The 21,618-nt window shown below is 42.5% G+C and overlaps 1 protein-coding gene across 1 annotated transcript in view; it reads left to right on the forward strand.

Moving 5' to 3' along the window:
• WDR43 (WD repeat domain 43) overlaps positions 1-21,618 on the forward strand; it is a 40,507-nt gene that overhangs the window by 3,896 nt on the left and 14,993 nt on the right. Inside the window, exons 2-10 of the mRNA XM_084792619.1 lie at positions 2,889-3,026; positions 5,959-6,080; positions 9,626-9,746; positions 11,842-11,978; positions 13,699-13,801; positions 16,795-16,859; positions 18,601-18,772; positions 20,120-20,206; positions 21,142-21,273. Coding sequence (XP_084648745.1) covers positions 2,889-3,026; positions 5,959-6,080; positions 9,626-9,746; positions 11,842-11,978; positions 13,699-13,801; positions 16,795-16,859; positions 18,601-18,772; positions 20,120-20,206; positions 21,142-21,273 — 1,077 coding nt within the window. The remainder of the gene's footprint in view (positions 1-2,888; positions 3,027-5,958; positions 6,081-9,625; positions 9,747-11,841; positions 11,979-13,698; positions 13,802-16,794; positions 16,860-18,600; positions 18,773-20,119; positions 20,207-21,141; positions 21,274-21,618) is intronic.

The following is a 21,618-nucleotide window of genomic DNA, read 5'->3' on the forward strand; positions in this document are numbered from 1 at the left end:
GATTCTGGAGGAAGAGAGAGTGTGTGTGTAAAGTTTAGATAGTACAGTGTAAGAATGGAGCTGGAGTCAGTAGTGCTGACCTGAATTCAGGGCTGTTTTGTGTGGAGTTGTACTTAAAACACTAGATTTTGGGGGTGGTGAGACAGCATAGTAATAAAAAATTAAGTGCCCGTGGCCCAGTCAATTTGGATCTCAGCACCCCCAGCGAGTGGCTCACAGGCCTATAACTGTATGAGTGCCAAGACATCTAATCTAATACCCTGTGTCTGTGGGCACTTATGCATCCATACCCACAGGCATGCACACTTTTGGGTTTTGTTTTTTTGTTTTTTGTTTTTTGTTTTTTTGTTTTTTTTTGAGACAAGGTTTTTCTGTGTAGCCTTGGCAGTCCTGGACTCATTTTGTAGACCAGGCTGGCCTGGAACTCACAGCAGTCCACCTCCCACATGCTAGGATTAAAGGTGTGCACCACCACTCCTGGCTTATTTAGGCTTTTCAAGACAGAATTTCTTGTGTAGCAAGACCAGGCTGGCCTTGACCTCACAGAGGTCTGCCTGTCTCTGTCTCCAAGTTCTGGGATCGAAGGTGTGCACCACCACCACCCAGCTCTGTTTTATTTTTTGAAACAGGCTTACACTGTAGCTCTGGCTGTCCTGTCCTGGAACTTGCCATGTAGATCAGGTTTGCCTTGAACTCAGTGACCCTCCTGCCTCTGTCTCCCAAGTGCTTGAATTAAAGACATAACGACACCATGTCCAGCTCTTCTCTTTATTTTAGACAGCCTCAGGTAGCCTGGGCTGGCTTCAAGCTCTTCTGTTATGGAGACCAGGGCTTGTACCCACACAAAGAAGACACTTTGGTAAACTGGTTGTGATTTCGAGGTGTTTCAGAATCGAGAGGTTTGGGGTTTTATATTTGCCTTCACTTACTGTTTGAACATTCCTAATCTGAAAATTGGAAATCTAAAGTGCTCTAGGTTAGCGTTCTCCTTCTGCCCCATTGTGAAATAGGTGTTCCTGTTAATAACCTTCTGTAGAAATCACATTTGTGCTTTGGGGCTATTGAAAGTCACTTTAAAAACCATGAAACTGAGATAGGACCTAGCCTGTTCATAATCAGAAGCTTCAGTGTTTCAAGCTGCGACTTCCAGGCGATATTTTGGTTTTTGGATTTTCTTGTAACTTCTCTTGATTTTATTGATATAGTTACATTGCTCAGAACTTGAGAAGATGTTACTTTTTCTTTTTAGTGAAAAGTTACTTTTGCTAATTCTTTCACTTTTTATTTGTCAATGTTTTATAAATTAAATTCTTCAGATGTATTCCTCTAAGACAACAAAAAATAGGGAAAAAAGGAAAATGTGCTTTAGGGATCTTGTGGCGGTGGGGACGGGCTGCTTTAGAAGTCCCTGATCAGTAGGCCTGTCTGTCTATTTTGAGAGGTGCTCATGGAGCTTAGGCTAGCCTGGAACTCCTCTCAGGTAGTTGGTTACAGGCATGCTGTGCCATTGCTGCTTCTCTCCCTTGGTTCTCTTTCCACACAGGCAGTGTTGAAGCTTTCATCAGTGATTCTTGGATTTAGTGGATTTATGTTTGTTTTACGTTTCTTTGCTGTAGAACAGAGACCCTGCCTGAGTAAGAAACATTCATTTTGCTGGGCAGTGGTGGTGCACGCCTTTAATTCCAGCACTTGAGAGGCAGTGGATATCTGTGAGTTCGAGGCCAGCCTAATCTACAAAGAGAGTTCTAGGACAGCCAAGGCTGCAGAGAGGAAACCCAATCTCAAAAAGCCAAAAAGCCCAAAAAAAAAAAAAAAGTTCCTTTTCTAGAGTATTAGTCTTGCTTCATGCCAAAAGAATGGATTTCCAAGGCTCCCTTATACTAAAACTTAAACCATACGGTTATTTATATAGGTTGGAAAGCTTGAAGAAATTAATAGGAGTGGGTTGGAGAGATGGCTTAGCTGCTAAGAGCACTTTACTGCTCTTCCAGAAGACCTGAGTTAGGTTCATAGCAGCTGTCAACCAACCTCAAGTTCCTGGGGATATGATGCTCTCTTCTGGCTTCTCTGGGTACCAGGCACCCATGTTAGCCACATACATGTGGGGTCATACATACTTCTAACATTATTGGAGGAAAAGCTAATAAAATGTAAATTGCAGCATTATAAGTTCGTAAGTTGAGATCATGAACTTTTGTTTTCTTTCAGATTTTGAGACAGGCTCTCATGTAGCCAAGAGTGGCCTCTCCCTCTTGAGTGTTGGGAGCTTAGATCCTCGGTATACCACAGCTGGTTCACTGGTTACTTTTGATGGCCAGACTTGAGCTGTGTTGTATCACATTTGAAATAAACAAGGAGTCTGATGGCATTTCCCCACTAGGTGGATACTGTGTCTTCAAAGTCAGCCGAAACAGCAACCCAGAAGCAAAGTACCAGATTAACCCTTAACTAGCCACCTTGTCATGCTGCTATTCAGAACTATTGGTTGACTCAGATTGAAATTAATGTATGTGAATAGAAAATTGCTTGTATTTTCTTGAAGATGAAGACAGAGCTTGAGGAAAACGGAAGTTTGGTTGCTTGGGCCTGGATGTACGGGCTCATAGACCCTTGGTGTGGATCTCTTGTAGGGAAGGGGAAGCTTTCCCTGTGCCTGCTGGGAGGAAGTGTCTGAGAAGGAGTGTTGGGTCTGTTAGGAGAGTGCTATATGAAGTGGGACAGTGTGCAGCCTGACCTCTTTCTAGGGGGGTGGAAACCCGGCCAGGGTACTTTTAAAAAGTGTCTTTGGGGGCCTAATGGGCACTGGTGTTTATGTATTAGTGATGTTTGGTATATATTTAAAGTACTAAGTTAAAATCTTATTTTTACTTTTTTTTTCTCTCCTCCAGGAAAGTCATCAAAGGAAAAAAAGGAAATCAGAAGTTATAGGAACGAGTGACCAGGTTGACTTGTTGGCTCTTGGCACAGCAGTTGGTAGCATCTTATTGTATAGTACAGTAAAAGGAGAATTGCACAGTAAATTAATAGTAAGTAGATTTGTGTATTTTATATAAGAAATGTGACAGAAACTTAATTATTAGGATTATTAGCAGTATTGGAAGATATTGATGAGCTCTCTATGAAGGAGCAGTTTTCCCTCTCATTGCATTAAAACAACTGCAGAGTGTTTGTTAAGAGCTATCGTAGGCAGTGCTCACTTGTGTGAGGTAAGAGTCCAGAGACAAGCTGACAAGCCAGCACAGACAGCAGCTTCAGGAAGATGCCTCCCCCTCTTAGAGGGAACAAGGGAGGCACTTGTAGTTGTGGCTGAACCTGAGACCATAGGAGATGAGTTTGTTAACACCACTGTCTTTGAGGGCCAGGGACTCTATGGGCCTGGGATGCACATGTCAGAGAGTGCTCCTGCTCCCTGATGTCTGAAGGAGGGATGCCGCTGGTCCCTTCAGGGTTAGGAAGATGGCCTGTTGGCTTCAGTTCATAAACTACTGGTAAGGCCAGCTGTTGGCGTGATGCCAACAAGAGGACAGGAGAAAGAAGGCCCTGTATTTCCCTCTAGCCATGTCTTCTCACAGAACACATTGGCAGTAAGTCCAGCTTGCAAATCAGAATTGTGTGTTGCAAATCCCCAGCCCAGAATCCTAGGCTGCAGAAGCGTGAGAAGCGTGGGCCAGGCACTGGAAGGCAGTCTCTTCCCTGCCATAATTGGTTTCTGGGTCTGAGACAGTGTGCTTTTTCACTGCATGGATGTCCGAGTAAAGGAGTGCTTACTGTGTGAAAGAACCAGACAATAGGTTTTCCATTTTTACTAGCATCTACCACAGACATGACATGAAATTGAAAAAGGATCTCTGTCACCAAGAGAGATCTCCATTTATTTGTTTTTGTATTTCTGTGCTTAATGCATAGACTAAAAAAAAAAAATACATGGTTTCTATATGGTTATTTATAGTATTCTGATTTTCATTTTTATTAAGTTATAAGCAGTTTTCATCTTATCTAAAACTAGTTCTAAATTAGCATTAAATTGGATAATCCCTTGGGTACATAACTGTTGATTGATCATTTGGAAGTTTCCAGTTTTTCTACTGCAAAAGAATGCACTCCCCTCCCCCAGTATAGTCCCTTGAATTTATAAGTGTGGTTAAGAAGTCAGGGTTTTAGAATTAATGATTTCTGAGAGTTTTCCTTATTGGTCATCGTCACTAGTGAAAGGGTAATGCCTGGGTTTCTGCACCATTATTGCCACCCTGAAAAGCCTACATAAACAGCAACAGGAAAATCCCCAGCGTTTGGATGAAAAGTGTCTGATTTTCTTCTGTCTTCCAGGGGCCTCTGTGTGCACGTGCAGACAAACAGGCAGACATGCTCACACATAAATTAATACATATATGCACATATGTGTGTGTGTGTATAAAACACTTTAGAAGTTGATCTGGCTTTAAAGCTGCCTTTAGAGATTATTTTCACTGGGCGGGGAGATAGCTTAGTTGGTAAAAGCCCTGCCTTGTAGCAGGAGGACCTGGATTTAGTCTCCAGAACCTACATGAAGTTTAAAAACTTTGGGCATGGTGGAGTGTGCTTTTAATTCCAGCCCTGGGAAGGCATAGACGTGCTACTCTGGGGCTGGGTGGCCAGCTAGCATAGCCTACTTGGCAACCTCCAGCCTAGGAAAAGTAACAATTTCTCTGCTGAGTGTGGTGGCACACACCAGCAATCCCAGCACTTGGGAGGTAGAGGCAGGTGGGTCACTGTGAGTTTGAGGCCAGCCTGGTCTACAAAGAGAGTCCAGGACAGCCAGGGCTACACAGAGAAACCCAGTCTCAACCACGCCCCCCCCCCCCCAAACGAAACAAACCCCAACAATTTCTGAGGCATGTCACTTGAAATTGTCCTCTGGCCAGCACTTTCATATGCCTGTACACATACCACCAAAACTGCCTACATTAACGATTATAAAGATACACAATTTTGGCACATAACAAGAATGTGTTTATTTCTCTCCAAGTGGGTTCTACCTCTGTACTTGGAAACTAACAAAGACAAAAGCATATCTGTGTCTATGTAGCCCTGGCTGCCGTGGATCTCACTCTGTAGACCAGGCTGGCCTCAAACTCATACAGATCCACTTGCCTCTACCTCCCAAGTGCTGGGATTAAAGGCGTGCACCACCACCGCCCAGCTGATTTCTTTATTGAGATAGTACATTGCTATGTAACTCAGGCTGGCCTCAAACTCCATCAGCAGCACTTCCAGTGCTATGATGAGAAGCCAGCACCATCCTGGTTGGCAGGTGTGTGTGTGTGTGTGTGTGTGTGTGTGTGTGTGTGTGTGTGTGTGTGTGTGTATGAGAGAGGGAGAGAGGGAAAGAGAATGTGATATTTTCAACTAAATATCTTAAAAGTTTATTTCCGTTGGACCTTGGTACATGTCTGTGGTTTGGGAGGCAGAGGCAGGATTATAACAAGTCCAAAGCTATCTCTGTCTGCACAACAAGTTTTAGGCCTGTCCCTGTCTCATCCCAGTGTGGTGGTGCACACCTTGAATCCCAGATCTTTTGAGTTTGAGGCCAAGCCTGGTCTACAAAGAGAGTTCCAAGACAGCCAGAGCGCTACACAGAGAGAAACTCTTGTCGGGTTTGGGGGTGCGGGGAGGTGTTGATTTTTGGATTCCATGGTTTGAGTCCACTAGTTTCTTCCAGTATGGCTCATATATCTTGTGCTGGCATTTCTGTCCAAAGCAAATGACATTTAGTATAGTACCCTTTGAAGATAAAGAAGTAGGTTTTTTCTACAGAGGAACAGAAAATTTAAGCTCTAGCTGGTTTACCTCGCTTTTGATGTTGGAACACTAACATAGATAAGATGAAGGATAAAAACAAAGGTTTGAGGTAAATGTTTGGTAATTCCAGGATTCATACTATTATGTAAGACTTTTCTTCTTCTTTTTTTTAATCTGTAGAGTGGTGGGCATGAAAACAGAGTCAATTGCATACAGTGGCATCAAGACAATGACTGCATATATAGTTGTTCAGATGATAAGTATATTGTGGAGTGGAGTATACAGACATGCAAAGTGAAGTGGTGAGTACCACCGATGCCTGGGAGCGGAGGCTGACCCAGCATCTTTTGGGACCCCCAGTAGGGAATATATACATTCCTAAGATTATGTTGGTTCTCCAGGAACTTCAGTCAAATTGGGTGTTTAAGGTTTTACTACATAAAAGTGAAATAGAGGAGGTTAAGGAGAAAGGGAGTCAAGGGAAAGCAGGTAAATAAATGGTACAGAGTGAAAAAATGTACAAGGCTTTGGGTCACCACACCCGGCTGGAAAAGCCCTTTTAAGAATGGGCAAATGAAAGTAGAGATATGTCTAGGCAAAGGCCAGAGGATAGGAAAGTAAAAGATTAATTTGGTAATGAGTAAGTTAATTTAGAGGTGGGTGTACCAGTAGACAATAGATGGTAGAGGATAAAAATACCCTTTAGTTGGAGTAATTATGGTCTAAAGAGAGAAGTGGTTTGGGAGCTTTCATACAACTTAAAGTGAAATACAAGAAAAATCCAGCATGCATGATCACAAGGAGGGTTTAACATAGAAGGACGGGTTTGGGGCTGGAGGTGCAGGTGAGCAGGTCAGTGTTTGCCCTGTACTGACTGCTAGTCACGCTTACGATGCTGCTGACTGGCCAGAAACACCTGTGGAGAGTCTTGACAGGAATGTTCTGGGGTGGGGCTTGCAGTGTACGTGCATTCTGGATGGGAGTTCAGTGTCATTCATAAACGGGTTAGCATATTAGATATGCTATTGTATTTAATCATAACTTCATGAGCCTGCATGTGTCCCTGCTGCATAGTTAATAAGCTCAATAAAAGCCTGACCTCTTTTCCTGCTAAATTATGCTGTCTTATAAAATAATTGAATTTCCATCTTTATCTGCACCATTCTTAACCTCTGCTAATTGGTGTCTTCCTCCCGTTATAAATATTAACTTGCTTCAGTTTTTTTTGTTTTGTTTTGTTTTGTTGTTTTTTTGTTTTTTGTTTTGTTTTAAACAACACGACTTACTGTTACAGCTGAGGCTTGTAGAATTTCACATTTATATTTCTTGGCTGAAGGTTTCGCTTGGTCTCATGCATATCTATTTTTCCTTCCCCTCGTTATTTTTCAAGACAAGGTTTCTCTGTAGCCCTGGCTGTCCTGGACTCCTTATACAGACCAGGCTGGCCTTGAACTCACAGAGATCCCTCTGCCTCCTGAGTGTTGGGATTACAGGTGTGTTCCACCATGCCTGGCCTTCTGTCATGTTTTCTTACAGTAATGTAACTCCCTCAGGTATGGTTAGACACATTTTTTCATCAGTTTTATGTGTTTCTCAAAGGACTTTCAGCTTCTTTAGGCTGCTGAGCAACCACTAGCCTTGATTCTGCAGAAATTTTTGTCTTACTAGATAGAGCCTGTTTCCTTAATCCCTTTCTCTTTCCTTTTAGACATGTTGCTTTGTAGCTTCCTGAGAAAAAGTGTGCATGTGTGTGCTGAGATTTTGCTTGCTAATCACTGTCTTTAATTCTGTCCTCACAGTTGATTGGTAATTTGTGGAAGAAGAGCATTAGGTCAGAAGTGAAAAATAATAATAATAATTATTATTATTATTATTTCGAGACAGGGTTTCTCTGTGTAGCCTTGGCTGTCCCAGACTCACTTTGTAGACCAGGCTGGCCTCAAAACACAAAGAGATCCGCCTGCCTCTGCCTCCGAGAGCTGGGGTTAAAGGTGTGCGCCACCACTACCTGGCTTTTGTTGTTGTTCTTTTCTGTATAGCTCTTGACTCTTCAGGGAGTTACTGTGTAGATCTCAAACTCACAGCTCTGCTTGACTGCCTCTTGAGTGCTGCGATTAAATTCGTACTCTAGTGCTTTTAAGCTTATGCAGACAGAACCACTATGTATAGTGTGTGTGTGTGTGTGTGTGTGTGTAGGTATGTATATAGTATGTAGGCAATCTAATACTGAAAAGTTCTCAGAAGAGTTTCATAGCTGGGCGTCACATGGCCTTTGATCCCAGCACTCAGAGAGGCAGAGGCAGATGGGTCTCTGTGAGTTTGAGGCCAACCTGATCTACAAAGCAAGTCCAGCACAGCTAGGAGTACACAGAAAACCCTTGTCTCCAAAAACAAAATAAAAGAATTTGCAATTTCTTTGGGTGTGGTTCTTGGTGGGGGTGGGGGTAGACATTAGAATTATGCTCTACTTGTGGGGACAGATTTAGGAAGCCTCTCATGTTTCTAGGCAGTATGAGGAACAGTGAGTCGTGTGTGTGTGTGTGTGTGTGTGTGTGTGTGTGTGTGTGTGAGAGAGAGAGAGAGAGAGAGAGAGAGAGAGAGAGAGAGAGAAGGGGGGGGCCGCCAAATTGACAAGTTCCCAGTGAGAGACAGCACATACATCTGCATGTAAAGGCCAGAGGTCATTTTCAGAGTGTCTATTTCAGGCACTTTCCATCTTTTTTATTTTGTTGTGTTTTTTGTTTTGAGACAGGGTCTCTTGCTGGGAACTTGTCAGTTTGGCTAGACTGGTTGATCAGCAAGCTCCAAACGTCTTCTTGCCTTAGCCTCTCCAGTGTTATTTTTAATTATTTAATAAATTATTATTTTTAATATGGATACTAGGGATTGAACTCAGGTCTTGATGCTCTTAGGGCAAACAGTTTATTTACTGAAGCAATCTCCTCATCCTTTGCAGCATATCTTTTAATTATGTATCAACTTGGTGATTACATAATGAATAAGCACTGTAAAAGAGCCTTAAAATGATAGGAATTGATAAGAAAGTAGAAAAATTTAGAAGCCAGCAAGGATAAAGGGCTTTTTTATTTTTGTTTTTATTTTTTTGAGACATTTTCTCTGTGTAGCCTTGGCTGTAGCCTTTGTAGACGAGGTTGGCCTTGAACTCCCCTGTGCTGGGATTAAAGGCATGCACCACCACGCTAGGCTAAAGGAGTGGTTTTTTGTACTTTGTTACCTGGTTACTAGTGAGTTAAAGTGTTTTCTGCTTTTCAACAGTGTTTGTCTTGTGAATTGCCTGTTTATTATACCCTTTGTTTTCATGTTGAGTTCTTACTGATACAAAGGAGCTATTAGTATATTCTAAATATTTATAAAATGTAATTTTGATATGTGAAGAGCCAGGTACACCCATTGCTTATCACAATATTACTATGTACAGAAAATTAGACTCATTCTTCTAGGATTTCATCCATATAGATCTAGGGTAGAAATAACAGAGAAACCCTGTATTGTCAAGGGATTTAAAGACTAGCCTGTCAGAGACAACACAACTATTTATGGGGATCAACTTGTGGAAGTTCAGCCAGCATAGTAGTGTCCTGGGCATTAACACAGTCTACATGGTCACAGAGTATCCATCTCCTTTCATTTCCTGGTCTTTCGGGTCTGTGGTTGCCTAAGACAGGCTCTCGTCAGGGAGGCTTTGCTTTTATGCTGTCTATGGAGTTGCTAACCTAATGTAAGATGTAGGGAATGCACTTGGTACAGTACCGTAAGGAGTATTTTTTGATATTTTCTGCTAATTTCCCCCATTCATTGTGATATTTTGGTTCTCTCCATAATTCAGCAAATGGAAAGGAGACAATAGCAGCGTCAGTTCCCTGTGTATCAGCCCAGATGGAAAAATGTTACTTTCAGCTGGTCGAACAATCAAATTATGGGTTTTGGAGACCAAAGAAGTCTACAGAGTGAGTTTATCACATTGTTTCTAAAAATCACAGAGCAAGTATGTAGAAGTGGGAGTCATAAGAATATGGATCCTAATAAGCTGGGCGGTGGTGGTTGTGGTAGGGGTCACACCTTTAACCCCAGCACTTGGGAGGTATAGGCAGGTGGAGCTCTGAGTTCAAGGCCAGCCTGGCCTGCAGAGTGAGTTCCACGGTAGCCAGCACTACACAGAAACCCTGTCTTGACACTCCCCCAGCCACTTGCCAAGAAGAAAAAAGGAATATGGAGCCTAGCTTAATTAGTAATAGTAGAAGGCTTGCCTCACATGTGTAAGGCTTTGGGTTCTATCCCACCACCACTCACAGACACACATGCACAGAGTACGCGTTCTTCCCCAAGTGTGGTAGTGTGCGGATCAGCAGTCCCACTGACAGGGAGGCAGAAGGGGTGCTCAGATAACAAGATAAGATTCAGTTTCAGCAAACTAACAGAAAACCCAGGGTCTTTATTTGTAGATAGAGTAAACTGAGTTAACAGAGCTGAAATTTTGCCTCCGTTGGTAGAGTTCTTGCTTATCATGCGTGAGGCCCCCCTGGGCTGCAGTCCCTAGCATTGAGTAAGCCTTATTTGGTAATGCATGCCTGTACACATATGACAAAGAAGGCAGAAGCAGGAGAGGGTCAGAAGTCTTAGATCATTCTTGGCTGTGTAGCAAAGCCAGCTTGGCCTACAAGAGATCGTTTCTGAAAAAATAAAACAAAGTTACCAGGTACCAAGTAATTTATTTTAATAAGAGAATTAGGACTGGAGAGTTGGCTTGGAGATTGGGAGCATTTGCTGCTCTTCCAGAGGATCCAGGTTCAATTCTCAGCACTCGTGTTGAGGTTCTAGGGGATTTGACAACCACTTCTGGCCTCTTTGTGCACCCGCATGCAAAAATGTTCTTAACAATACATAATAAAATTAATAGGAAACATTTCTTCTTTTTTTTTTTCCTTCCCCTTGAGACAGGGTTTCTCTGTGTAGCCTTGCCTGTTCTGGACTCGCTTTGTAGACCAAGCTGGCCTCGAACTCACAGTGATCTGCCTGCCTCTGCCTCCCGAGTTCTGGGATTAAAGGCGTGCGCCACCACCGCCTGGCTTCAAATCTGATTTTTTGACACTAAATAGTTCAGTCACATTCATATACATTTTCTTTCTTTTAAAAGATGTATTTATTTATTATGTCTACAGTGCTTTGCCTGCATGTACACCTGCAGGACAGAAGAGGGCATCAGATTGGATTGTAGATGGTTGTGGGCCACCATGTGGTTGCTGGGAATTGAACTCAGGACCTGTGGAAGAGCAGTCAGTGCTTTCAACCTCTGAGCCATCTCTCCAGCCCTCATATACATTTTCAAATGACTACAGCAAGTGAAATTTGGATGTAGAAAACCTTCATTATGCGATAATATAATTGTGCTTTTTAGCATGTAAACCAGCATTTTGTAGAGATTTGTTACCAGGAGTTTTAAGTAAGTTGCACTCAGGAGGTATTGAACTTACGGTGCCATGATGATGCCTTACAATTGTGGTTTCGACTCACTGAGAGTAACATGAGGACCTACAATTCCTTGGCTGTGTCTGAGCACCCTTTAGACAGGGCAGAACGAGTACAGAGTGGTGCCTTTAATTTCGTACTTGGGAAGTGAAGCCAGCCCGGGCTACACAGTTCTGGACAGTATGGCTTATACAGCAAGATCCTGCTTCTTAAAAAGAAAGTTGGGGGGAGGAGGGGGGAGAGGCAAGCCAACAACAACAAGAGGAAAAGGGATAAAATGAAACCAAGTCTTACTTTAGAAGTGAGAGACACTGTTGTGGGGTAGGGTAATAGAAAAGGCATCTTAATTTCAGTTGAATGTTCAGGTATATTTAGGGAAAGGATTATAGACTTTAGTTTATATCTATAATCTAGACAAGTAGACTTTTGCTTGGGATGATGTTTAACTGTTCATGTGCTATAGGTAGCATTGTTATTTATGCATACGGGCTTTTTTTGTTTGTTTGTTTGTTTGTTTGTTTGTTTGTTTTTTGACTGTTTGAGTCTGTCTCCTAAACCAGATTTCACTTTCTCTAGCAATTCACAGGACACGCGACTCCTGTTTCATCACTTAGGTTCACTACCATCAGACCTAATGAGAGCCAGCCTTTTGATGGGATTACAGGTCTTTATTTCTTATCTGGAGCAGTGCATGACCGGTTACTTAATGTCTGGTACGTAGCAATTTTGGATTGGGGAGACAGACTTTCTTTGTAAGGGGCCAAAATAGATGATGTTTATTTTATTTTTTTAAAGATTTATTTATTATTAAGTATATAGTACTTTGCCTTCATGTACATCTGCAGGCCAGAAGAGGGCATTAGATCACATTATAGATGGCTGTGAGCCACCATGTGGTTGCTGGGAACTGAACTCAGGACCTCTGGAAGAGCAGTCAGTGCTCTTAACCTCTGAGCCATCTCTCCAGCCCCTGTTTATTTTATTGTATTGATTGTTGAAGTTATATTGAGCTAGAAAAAGTTTGAGTTAGAATGGATCTTTTTAAGAATTTAAGAGTGCTTTTTATATAATTTCAACCTTTTAAAAAAATAATTAGGGCCAGGCCCGGTGGCACACACCTTTAATCCCAGCACTCAGGAGGCAGAGGCAGGCGGATTGCTGTGAGTTCTAGGCCAACCTCGTCTACAAAGTGAGTCTAGGACAGCCAAGGCTACAGACGTAGTGAATCCTTGTCTTGGGAAAAAATAATAATTTTATAATTTTCATAAGTACATTTTTAAAGTCAGCGTTGGATGCATTTACTGCATATTTTTTTGAGACAGGATTTCTCTGTTACAGAGCCCTGGCTGTCCTTGACTGTCTTTGTAGACCAGGCTGGCCCTGAGCTCACAGAGATCCACCTGCCTCTGCCTCCGTAAGTGCTGGGATTACAGGTGTGTGCCACCATGCCTGGCATAATTTCCCTTTTTTTTTCTTTTTAAAATTTTATATGCATTGGTGGTTTGCCAGCATGCATGTCTGTGTGAGGGTGTCAGATACCTTGGAACTAGAGGTACAGACTGTTATGTGGGTGCTAGGAATTGAACCCCAGTCCTCTGGAAGAGCAGCCAGTGCTCTTAACTGTTAAGCCACCTCTCCAGCCCCGCATATTTTTCTAATTTTATTTTATGTGTATGGGTGTTTTGCCTGCATATAGGTTTATATATTACCCATGTACCTAGCATCCTCAGGCCAGAAGAGTTTTAGATTTCCTTGCAGTGTACTTCTAGATGGTTGTGAGCCACCATATGGGTGCTTCAATTAACTGAGGTTCTTTGGAATAGCAACAAGTTCTATTAACATTGAGCCATCACTCCAACCCTGAAGCATATATTTTACATCACGTTACTTACTCTTATCCTTTACTTTGTACCTAGCGCTATTGATGTAGAGTTTAAAGTGTACAGATTGAGTCTTTGGAGACAGTGTATAGTTCTTGTTATGGAAACATAAGGGCCGGCATTTGATCTCCAGAAACCAATTTAAAGAGTTGCAGTGTTAATCCTTTCATCCCAGGACTCTGGAGGAATGCACAGCCATGGTTTACAGAGTAAATTCCAGAGCAGCCAGGGCAACCCTGTCTGGAAAAAAACATAAACAACAAAATAAGTATGTTTAAGTGAATACAACCTTTAAAAGAAAAAAAGTTGGGTGTGATGCAAACACACATACATACAAATATACACATTTAGAGGCTTAAAATAACATCTTTATGGGCTGGAGAGATGGTCCCACAGTTAGGAAATATCTTCTGTTTTTGCAGAGCCACCAGGCTTGTGGCTCTAGTTCCCGAGAACCTGGCCCCCTCTTTCTTCTGTGTTGTGTGGGCAGCAGGCGCGCACTAGGTGCATAGACCCACATAGTTCTTCCCTCATGACGGTTTTTGTTATCTAGGCAGGTCCGGTCAGAAAACAAAGAGAAGAATGCAGTGATGTCTTTTACAGTTACAGATGAACCTGTGTATATTGACTTGACTTTGTCAGAAAACAAAGAAGAGGTAAGTGGCTTGATGGTTTGAGAATTGTTTTGAGGTACTATAAAAGTTATACTAATGAAGGGATGGCTGGCTCATGGGGTAAAGTGTTGGCTATATGGGCTCCCCAGAACCAATATCAAAGCTGTAGAGGTGTGATAGCTCTCTGTAGTCCTAGCATTTGGGAAGAGATTCAACAGGAGACTCTGCCTTAATAATGAAGAGGGGAAGCAACTCCTTCAGTTCCCACATGCATGCACACCCCATATAATGTGCTTTCCCTTTAAGGCACTGAATTTCTTTTGACTTTTTGTGTGGGATGGGACGGTGGTGTAAGTGCTTGTGCGTCTGCAGGAACACGTGCCCATGTACATGTGGAACCACATGGGGACATGGGGTATCCTGCTCTGTCAGTCACTCTTCTTTAATCCTTGGGGTGGAGTTTCCCACTGAGCTTGGAGCTAGAGTGGTGGTGAGCAAGATACTGGGGTCCCCCTGTTTGCTCCCTTCCTACCCCAGTGCTAGGGTTACATGTGTGCATGCAACCGCGCCTCATTTTATATATATATGTTCATTCATTCATTCATTCATTCATTCTGGGGATTTTAATTCAGGTCTTCAAATTCTTATCCTGAGGTACAATCATGCAGTATAGTTCCTGCTTAGCCTGATAATTGTTGTGTATCTTGGACTGGCCTTGAATTCATGGAAATCTCTTACCCCAGTCTCCTGAGCTCTAGGATTATAGGCATGTACCAGAATGCCCAATTAAATTGTCATTGTCAGCTGTGCATGGTGCTGCACGCCTGTAGTCCAAGCACTCAGCAAGGTAGACAGGCAGATCTTTGAGTTTGAGGCTAGCCTGGTATACAAAGCAAGTCCAGGATAGCCAAGGTTAACACAGAGAAACCCTGTCTTTTCAAAACAAAACAAAATTATCATCATAACCTTATTGTTGCTTTTTGTTTTTCTTGAGGTAGGGTCTCATGTTATCCCAGGAAGTCCTTCAGCTCACTATGTAGCCAGCAATAATGATCTTGGACATCTCATCCTTCTGTCTCTACTTCTAAGAGACAGGATTACAGATGTATAGGGCATGTCTGGGTCATGAGGTTTAGGATTGAACCCAGGACTCCATTCATGCCAGCAAGCACTGTACCACCTGAGCTATCTCCAGCCCACACCTCATATCTAACCTTAATGCTTTTTTTTTTTTTTTTTTTTTTTTTGGTTTTTCGAGACAGGGTCTCTCTGTGTTAGCCTTGGCTGTCCTGGACTCACTTTGTAGACCAGGCTGGCCTCGAACTCACAGCGATCCGCCCGCCTCTGCCTCCCGAGTGCTGGGATTAAAGGCGTGCGCCACACGCGCTGCCCTTAATGCTATTTTAACCATCTAAATGTGGATGTTAGGGAGGAACAGCAAGTGTAAGCTAGATAATTAGGTTAGCTGGCTGGCCTGCTGGTGAGCCACAGGGGTCTTTTTTTTTTTTTTTTTTTTTGCCTTTTCCTCTCTAGTCCTGGGATTACAAAGCCCACACCACCTGTCAAGTTTTTATGCGTGTGCTATGGCTGAACTCAGGTTCTTATGCCTGGCTTTTATGTGGTTGCTAGAACTAAACTTAGGTGTACGTGCAGACAGAGCACTCATACATTAAATAAATAAATAAATAAATAAATAAATAAATAAAATCTTTAAAAAAAAAACAAAGTCTTATTTCTGACCTAAATTTTAGTTAGTAATTTTTAATTAAACATACTTCTGATCTTAGACAACCTGCTTAGTTACCAATAGTTGTGGTAGATGTTAAGGCTTGTGGAAAAGAGAAGCATTAAATACGGTGATGTGGGTCGGGATGGCCCTCCCTCTGACTCTGATCTTCAAAGAAACTAGTGTTTCTTTAGGAGAGGGCCTTCCTTCCCAAGGTCTAGTCCTGAAAGCTTTCCATGCCCTCTTAATGCTGTGCTGCTTGGGTTTAGTGTTTCCTAGTGTGTTGGCCAGTCTTTGAATTCTCACACTAGACATAACTTAAAATGGCAAGATGTTGAAAATGATAAGTGCTAAGAAAGCTTTCCTCAAGAAGCTTCAAAATTGCCGGGCGGTGGTGGCGCACGCCTTTAATCCCAGCACTTGGGAGGCAGAGGCAGGCGGATCTTCATGAGTTCGAGGCCAGACTGGTCTACAATGCAAGTCCAGGACAGCGAAGGCTACATAGAGAAACCCTGTCTCGGGATGGGAGGGAGCTTCAGAATTTAAGTTTAGTTCTCAGCACAGATAGCTTATAGCAAAAATATAATGACTGGGAGCCACCAGACCTTGAGGCTGTAGGAGCTGACAGAGGGAACCGAGACATGAGTCCCCCTCCTTCATGAATGAGAAGACACAGAGGCCCCTCCTTCCTTCATGGATAGGAATCACTGTTTTCATCAGTCCTGCCTGCTGTGACTGGGGCATTCCGTCCATTGAGACATTCTCTTTCTTGTTTACCTTGGAGGCTGCCTTGTGCTTTTGCCACTTTCTTGGCCTAAACATTATTTAACAGTCTTGACAAGAACAGCAATTACTTTGTCAGAGATAAGATTAAAAAAAAATTGTGTCAAGCCTGGTGTGGTTGTACAGTCCTTTTAATCTCAGCACTTTGAAGTCAGAGGCAGGTAGATCTCTGAGCTCAAGGCCAGCCTGGTCTACATGATTCTGGGATGGCCAGGACCATATAGAGAGACCGTACCTCTGACTGGCCATCATCCCCCTCCACCACTGTGTGTGAGTATGTGCGGTCAGAGGACAAATTTTGTAGTCAGTTTTCCCCGTTTTATATAGATTCTGGGTTGGCCAAACTGAGGTTGTTGTCTTTACCTATGGGCTGAGTGATCTATCTGGCCTTAAGTACTGATTTTTAATTTGTTGCTGTTTTTATTATTCTGGTTACTGAGAAGATGGGGCAAGAGTTTAGTTATGAGCTAAACTGAAGACTGGGTATATAATTGACTAGAGTTAATCAGTCACGGTTTCCTTTTAGCCTGTCAAGTTAGCTGTTGTTTGCAGAGACGGCCAAGTCCATCTTTTTGAACACATACTAAATGGGTAAGTGAGAAGTTTTTAAATCTGAAATGCTTGTGTCTGTGTTCCTTTCTGTTGTAATCCTACCTCATTCTCTGCATTGTGTCCGTGCTTGTTCCATAGACGATTATGAAAGCACTCTTGATTGTTATCCACAGAAGTATGTGAAGACCTCAAGTTTTTGGGGTCATAAGCCATGTCATTTCTTTGTGGTTGGAGCGTGGCTTTTTATGAAGTATAGTGTATGTTGATAATGGTAATAGTTTGGAAAGGAGGTTACTTAGTTGGAGGGACTTGCTTGTGCCTCGTTTTGTCTTCCATGGTAGTTATTTGCCTTTGTGTGTATGTCACTCAGCGAAGTGTCCCTGTGTTGTTTTCCTGATACCGAGGCGGAGGTAGAGTTAGGAAAGAAGCGTGCACTTCCTATAGAACAATTCTGGAAGCTAAGAGATGTAGCTGTGTCATGATCTTGGCCAGGACACCAGGGCTTGGTCTCGAGCATACCAAGAAGGGAGGAAAAAGCCCAGGAATTTTGGGTCTCCTTCCATTTAACTCTTTTAGAGAACATTAATATTTCCATGTGTAGCACTTTACATAGTAGCATGTGCTTTGTGCTTTCTCAGTTTGGATTAGGCCTGGTGGGGATTTTCACATTCCTCCTTGGCTCAGGCAGGCCGTTGAAGTTTTCTTGTTTGTTTTGTTCTAATTATTTTATGTATATGGGTGTTTGCCTCAATGCATATATGCATATCACTTGCATGCCTGGTGTACATGGAGGCCAGAAGAAGATGTTGGATCCCCTGGAACTTTTGAGTTGCCACGTGGGTACTGTGACTCAAACCTCAGTCTTTTAAGAGTAGTCAGTGCTCTTAACCACTAGGCCATCTCTAACCTCCATTGAGTTTTAGGCAGAAGATTCATGACCTAAGAAGGTTCATGAGAGTTCTTCTGTCCAAGCTGTTGAAAATAGCTTAAAGAAAAAGAACTGAAAGAAAAGAAAAAAGCTTAAAGAGAGATAAAGGACAAAATAGATGCACAGTCCTGGTTGATGGTTATGGAGTCAGGATACTAAAAGGGAGTTGATTGGGATGCAGTAAAGGGCCTGCATCTTTGAGTCAAAAATCAGGAGACCAGAGTTTGAGAAGATCTGCAACTCAAGTATTGGATATAAAACCCCAGAAAACAGTTGATCAGGTAGAGTTGGCAAGAGATGGTAGTGAGCCAGTGGACTCTTGAAGATCGAGGTGCCAGTGATCCAGAAGATGGAGAAGTTGTTGGCCTTGCAGACAGTTCGAAGGTTTTTGGAGTGACAGGAAAGATTGATACCAGTATTAGCGGAGAACAAAATCACATTTAAGTCTCTAGTATAAGCAGAGTGGGTAAGAAGTAGCTACCACTTAGGGCGCACAAAGGAGCCAGAATAAGACAGCGTCTATGGAGAAGACCCGGGGGGTGGGGCCAGTTCCTAACTGGATACCAGAGGTGTTTGTGAGGCCTTAGATGGTTGAGAGTAATGGAGACGGGACTAGCTGGGACAGGGTATGTGTGTGAGGCCTGACAGTGGGAGCCTCTCAGGGCAGTGTGGGATCATTTGCTGCCTGACAATACGGCACAGGGGCATAAGAGTTTTGAGGGCTGGTGTTGGTAGGACATGTGAAGTCTTGGAGGAGACTTGGGCCTTTCTGGCCACTAGTGATGGTACTGTGGAGATGAGGATCTTGTTTTGTTACGTGATCATCTAATCTTACCTTCCCGTCGGTCCTAGACACTGCAAAAAGCCTTTGACTTCAAGTTGCACAATTCAGATCGCAACACCTGGAAAGGGCAAGAAATCAACACCAAAACCCATCCCTATTCTCGCAGCTGGCTTTTGCTTAGACAAAACGTCCTTATTCCTTGTGTATGGCAGTTGGTTTCAGCCTACCATTGAGCGAGTGGTAAGTAGATGCTACTTTGGACACAACAGTTCAGATTTTAAAAGGGGCATGTTGGCTCCTCCTTGGAATACTTAGAGAAAATAAACATTGTGTTTTCATTTGTGAGAAGTCTTTCCTTTTTCTTCACCCAACAGATAGTGTTATCTCTTCTTTCCTTTTGGTATTTTGTCTTAGAAATCTGATGTTTCCAATGTATGTAACTTGCTTTGAACTAGTGGGTTTGTTTCGTGTTTCTTCTAGATAACTGTTGCTGTTGTTTTGGTTGGCACGAGTATGAGTGTTTGCTCAGTTACATAAAGTGCACTTCCTACTCATACCCCTTAGTGCTGGCGCCCATCGTGTTCTCTAACTGGAAGTACAATGGGAAGTGCTCTGACTTCTGTTTTGTGTGAGGCAGGGTTTCTCTGTGTAGCTCTTGCTGTCCTGGAACTCTCTTTGTAGACTAGCCTGTCCTCAGATTTAGAGCTCTGCCTGTCTCTGTGTCCTGGGATTAAAGCCTATACTACCATACAGAATTTTCTTTAAAAGGTTTGAAAATCTTAGTCATGGCCAGTAAGTGCTTAAGTTTGGTTTTATAATGCTCTCTTGAGTTTAAAGACCATTCTTTCTTCTTTACAGTGCTAGGGATTAAACTCAGTCTCATTCATGCTAGACAAGCTTTGTGCCACTGACACAGGCTCTTACTAGATGGCCCTGGCTGGCTGTGGAAGTTAAGGGGCTCCATTGCTTCAGCCTCTTGGGTACTGGAATTTCAGGTGTCTATCAATTCTAAGAATTACTTTGGAGAATTGATTGTATACACAGCATTTAATTAAATAAGGGGAAAAAGATGCAGCTAGAAACCCGTCTGCTGGCTATCAACTTCTAGGCATATTGAGTTACAAAGACTTTTTTGGGACTTAATTAAATATGTGGCTTCTGTCTTACTGAGCTTCCTGTCTGGACACACAGATCCCTCTCAGGGCAGCTTGTTAGTAAACAGTGCTGCCCAACTTGCTTGTAGAAAGAACTTGCTTGGAGAAACTTAGGGTAGGATGCGTGAGTTTTGTCTGGTTTTTATTTATGAGGATGTTGGGCCCCATATCTTTTTCTATAAATGAGAACTATCTGTTGGCTTTTTGAAACTTAAGTGAAAAATGCAAGTGGTCCACAGACAAAGAAGTGCACTGTGACAGTGCCTTCAGTTTGTGCAGTCTCCTCAGCTGCTATAGGTCTGAGTGGTGATTGTAACTAGCGGGTGGCATACTTCATGAAACGTCATTTGTTTTCGTGTCATTGGGTGTTGCTTTGGTTGACAATCTTTTCTCTTCCCTCCCTCCTGATTTCCCTTTGAAAAACCATTTCCAGGCTTTGAACTCCAAAGATACTCATATATGTTTGGAAAGAGACATTTCAAATTGCTGGGTTCCAACAGTAGAAACTGCTATAACCAAGGTGAGCATATTCATTATAAGTTTGATGTTACGAACAATAGATTTGGTTAAATTGAGTTGAATATATAGTACCATTTTAGATTGATTTTTTTTTTCTCCTGTCTCTTGAGATACAGTTTTGCTATTTAGCCTAGATTGAAACCCACGATTCTTCAGCCTCAGTGCTGCTTAGAGGTGTGTGTACTAGCACACCCGGCTCTTCTTCATTCTCTAGTGCTCGGCCCTTCATGCTCTTGTCTTAGCAATGGGAGACTGCACCTCTGTGCTAGTGCTGTGGTGCATAATGATCTGGACAGGGCACTGTGTAGGAGTGAGTGCTAGTAACAGATTGCAGTATTGCCTCTCAGTCTCAGAACTTGATAGGGCACAGCTTTGTTTAGCGTAGTGTTGTATTTCAGGATAAAATCAAGCCACCATAGAGCTGGAGTTTATTGCCACCTGGACTGTCATTGTTCGTTCTGTCTTCAGTATAATTTGCTGTTGACATGTAGATGCCTTGTTTGTGATGACATAGAAAGGGAAGCCAGCTCATGCTATGATGATATCCACATGGTTTCGCGTCTGGCTGAGTTTCAGAGATGACACCGTTCTCTTGGCTGTCTGAGCATGGTTGGTAAAGATTTCATTTCAGAGGTTGTCAGATGTGTAACTTGAACATTTTAAAAAATCACACAACCTTATATATTTGGTAGGTTTTATTTTTCTTGGTTTATACTCTTAATGAGATATTATAACTTGAAAGCCACGAGCTTTTAACCAGTATTTTAAGTTTATTTGCCAACATCCAGTTAACAGTTTGGCTTGAATTCCTGTCATGGTGAGTACACTGTATTGTACTGTCTGATGAAAAGCCTTTGGAGAGCTGCTTGCTTTCTATAGTAGGATGTACAAGAAGTAAGTTACATCTTTCTCACACCCTGATGCTGTGTGTGATAGGTGAAAACACCAGTGATGAGTTCTGAAGCAAAAGTTCTGGTGCCTGGGATTCCTGGACATCAGGCACCGATCAAGCCTCCACCCTCACAGCCCACGGAGGTGGAGAACAAGAGGAAGTTGGGCAGCAATGAGGTAATGACCGCGTGCTTGGTTCGAAGCTTAGAAAGTAGTGGGTAGAGCCAGGGCTGATTGTTCCAAAGCTTGCAGAGCTTACTGCTGTTTTCCAGTCTTGACTAAAACTAAACTTTGTCATTTCTTAATTGCTGACTAGATAAAATTGAATAGATTAAGTCTGGGTCTGCTGTGATGACTTTGATTGGGTTTCGCATACTGCTGAGTTCCCATGATGCCTCCTTTTCTCTTGGCTGTCTGAGCAACCCTGCCAGCTGGTCTTGTAAAATGATGGTCATGGTCATTTACAGGGACTGTAAACTTTGACATTAAAAAATTTAGTAAGTTTTTGGTGTTAAAACTTTT

Source organism: Acomys minous, assembly GCF_964271855.1.
Source record: "Acomys minous genome assembly, chromosome: 8".
Classification (NCBI taxonomy): Eukaryota; Metazoa; Chordata; class Mammalia; order Rodentia; family Muridae; genus Acomys; species Acomys minous.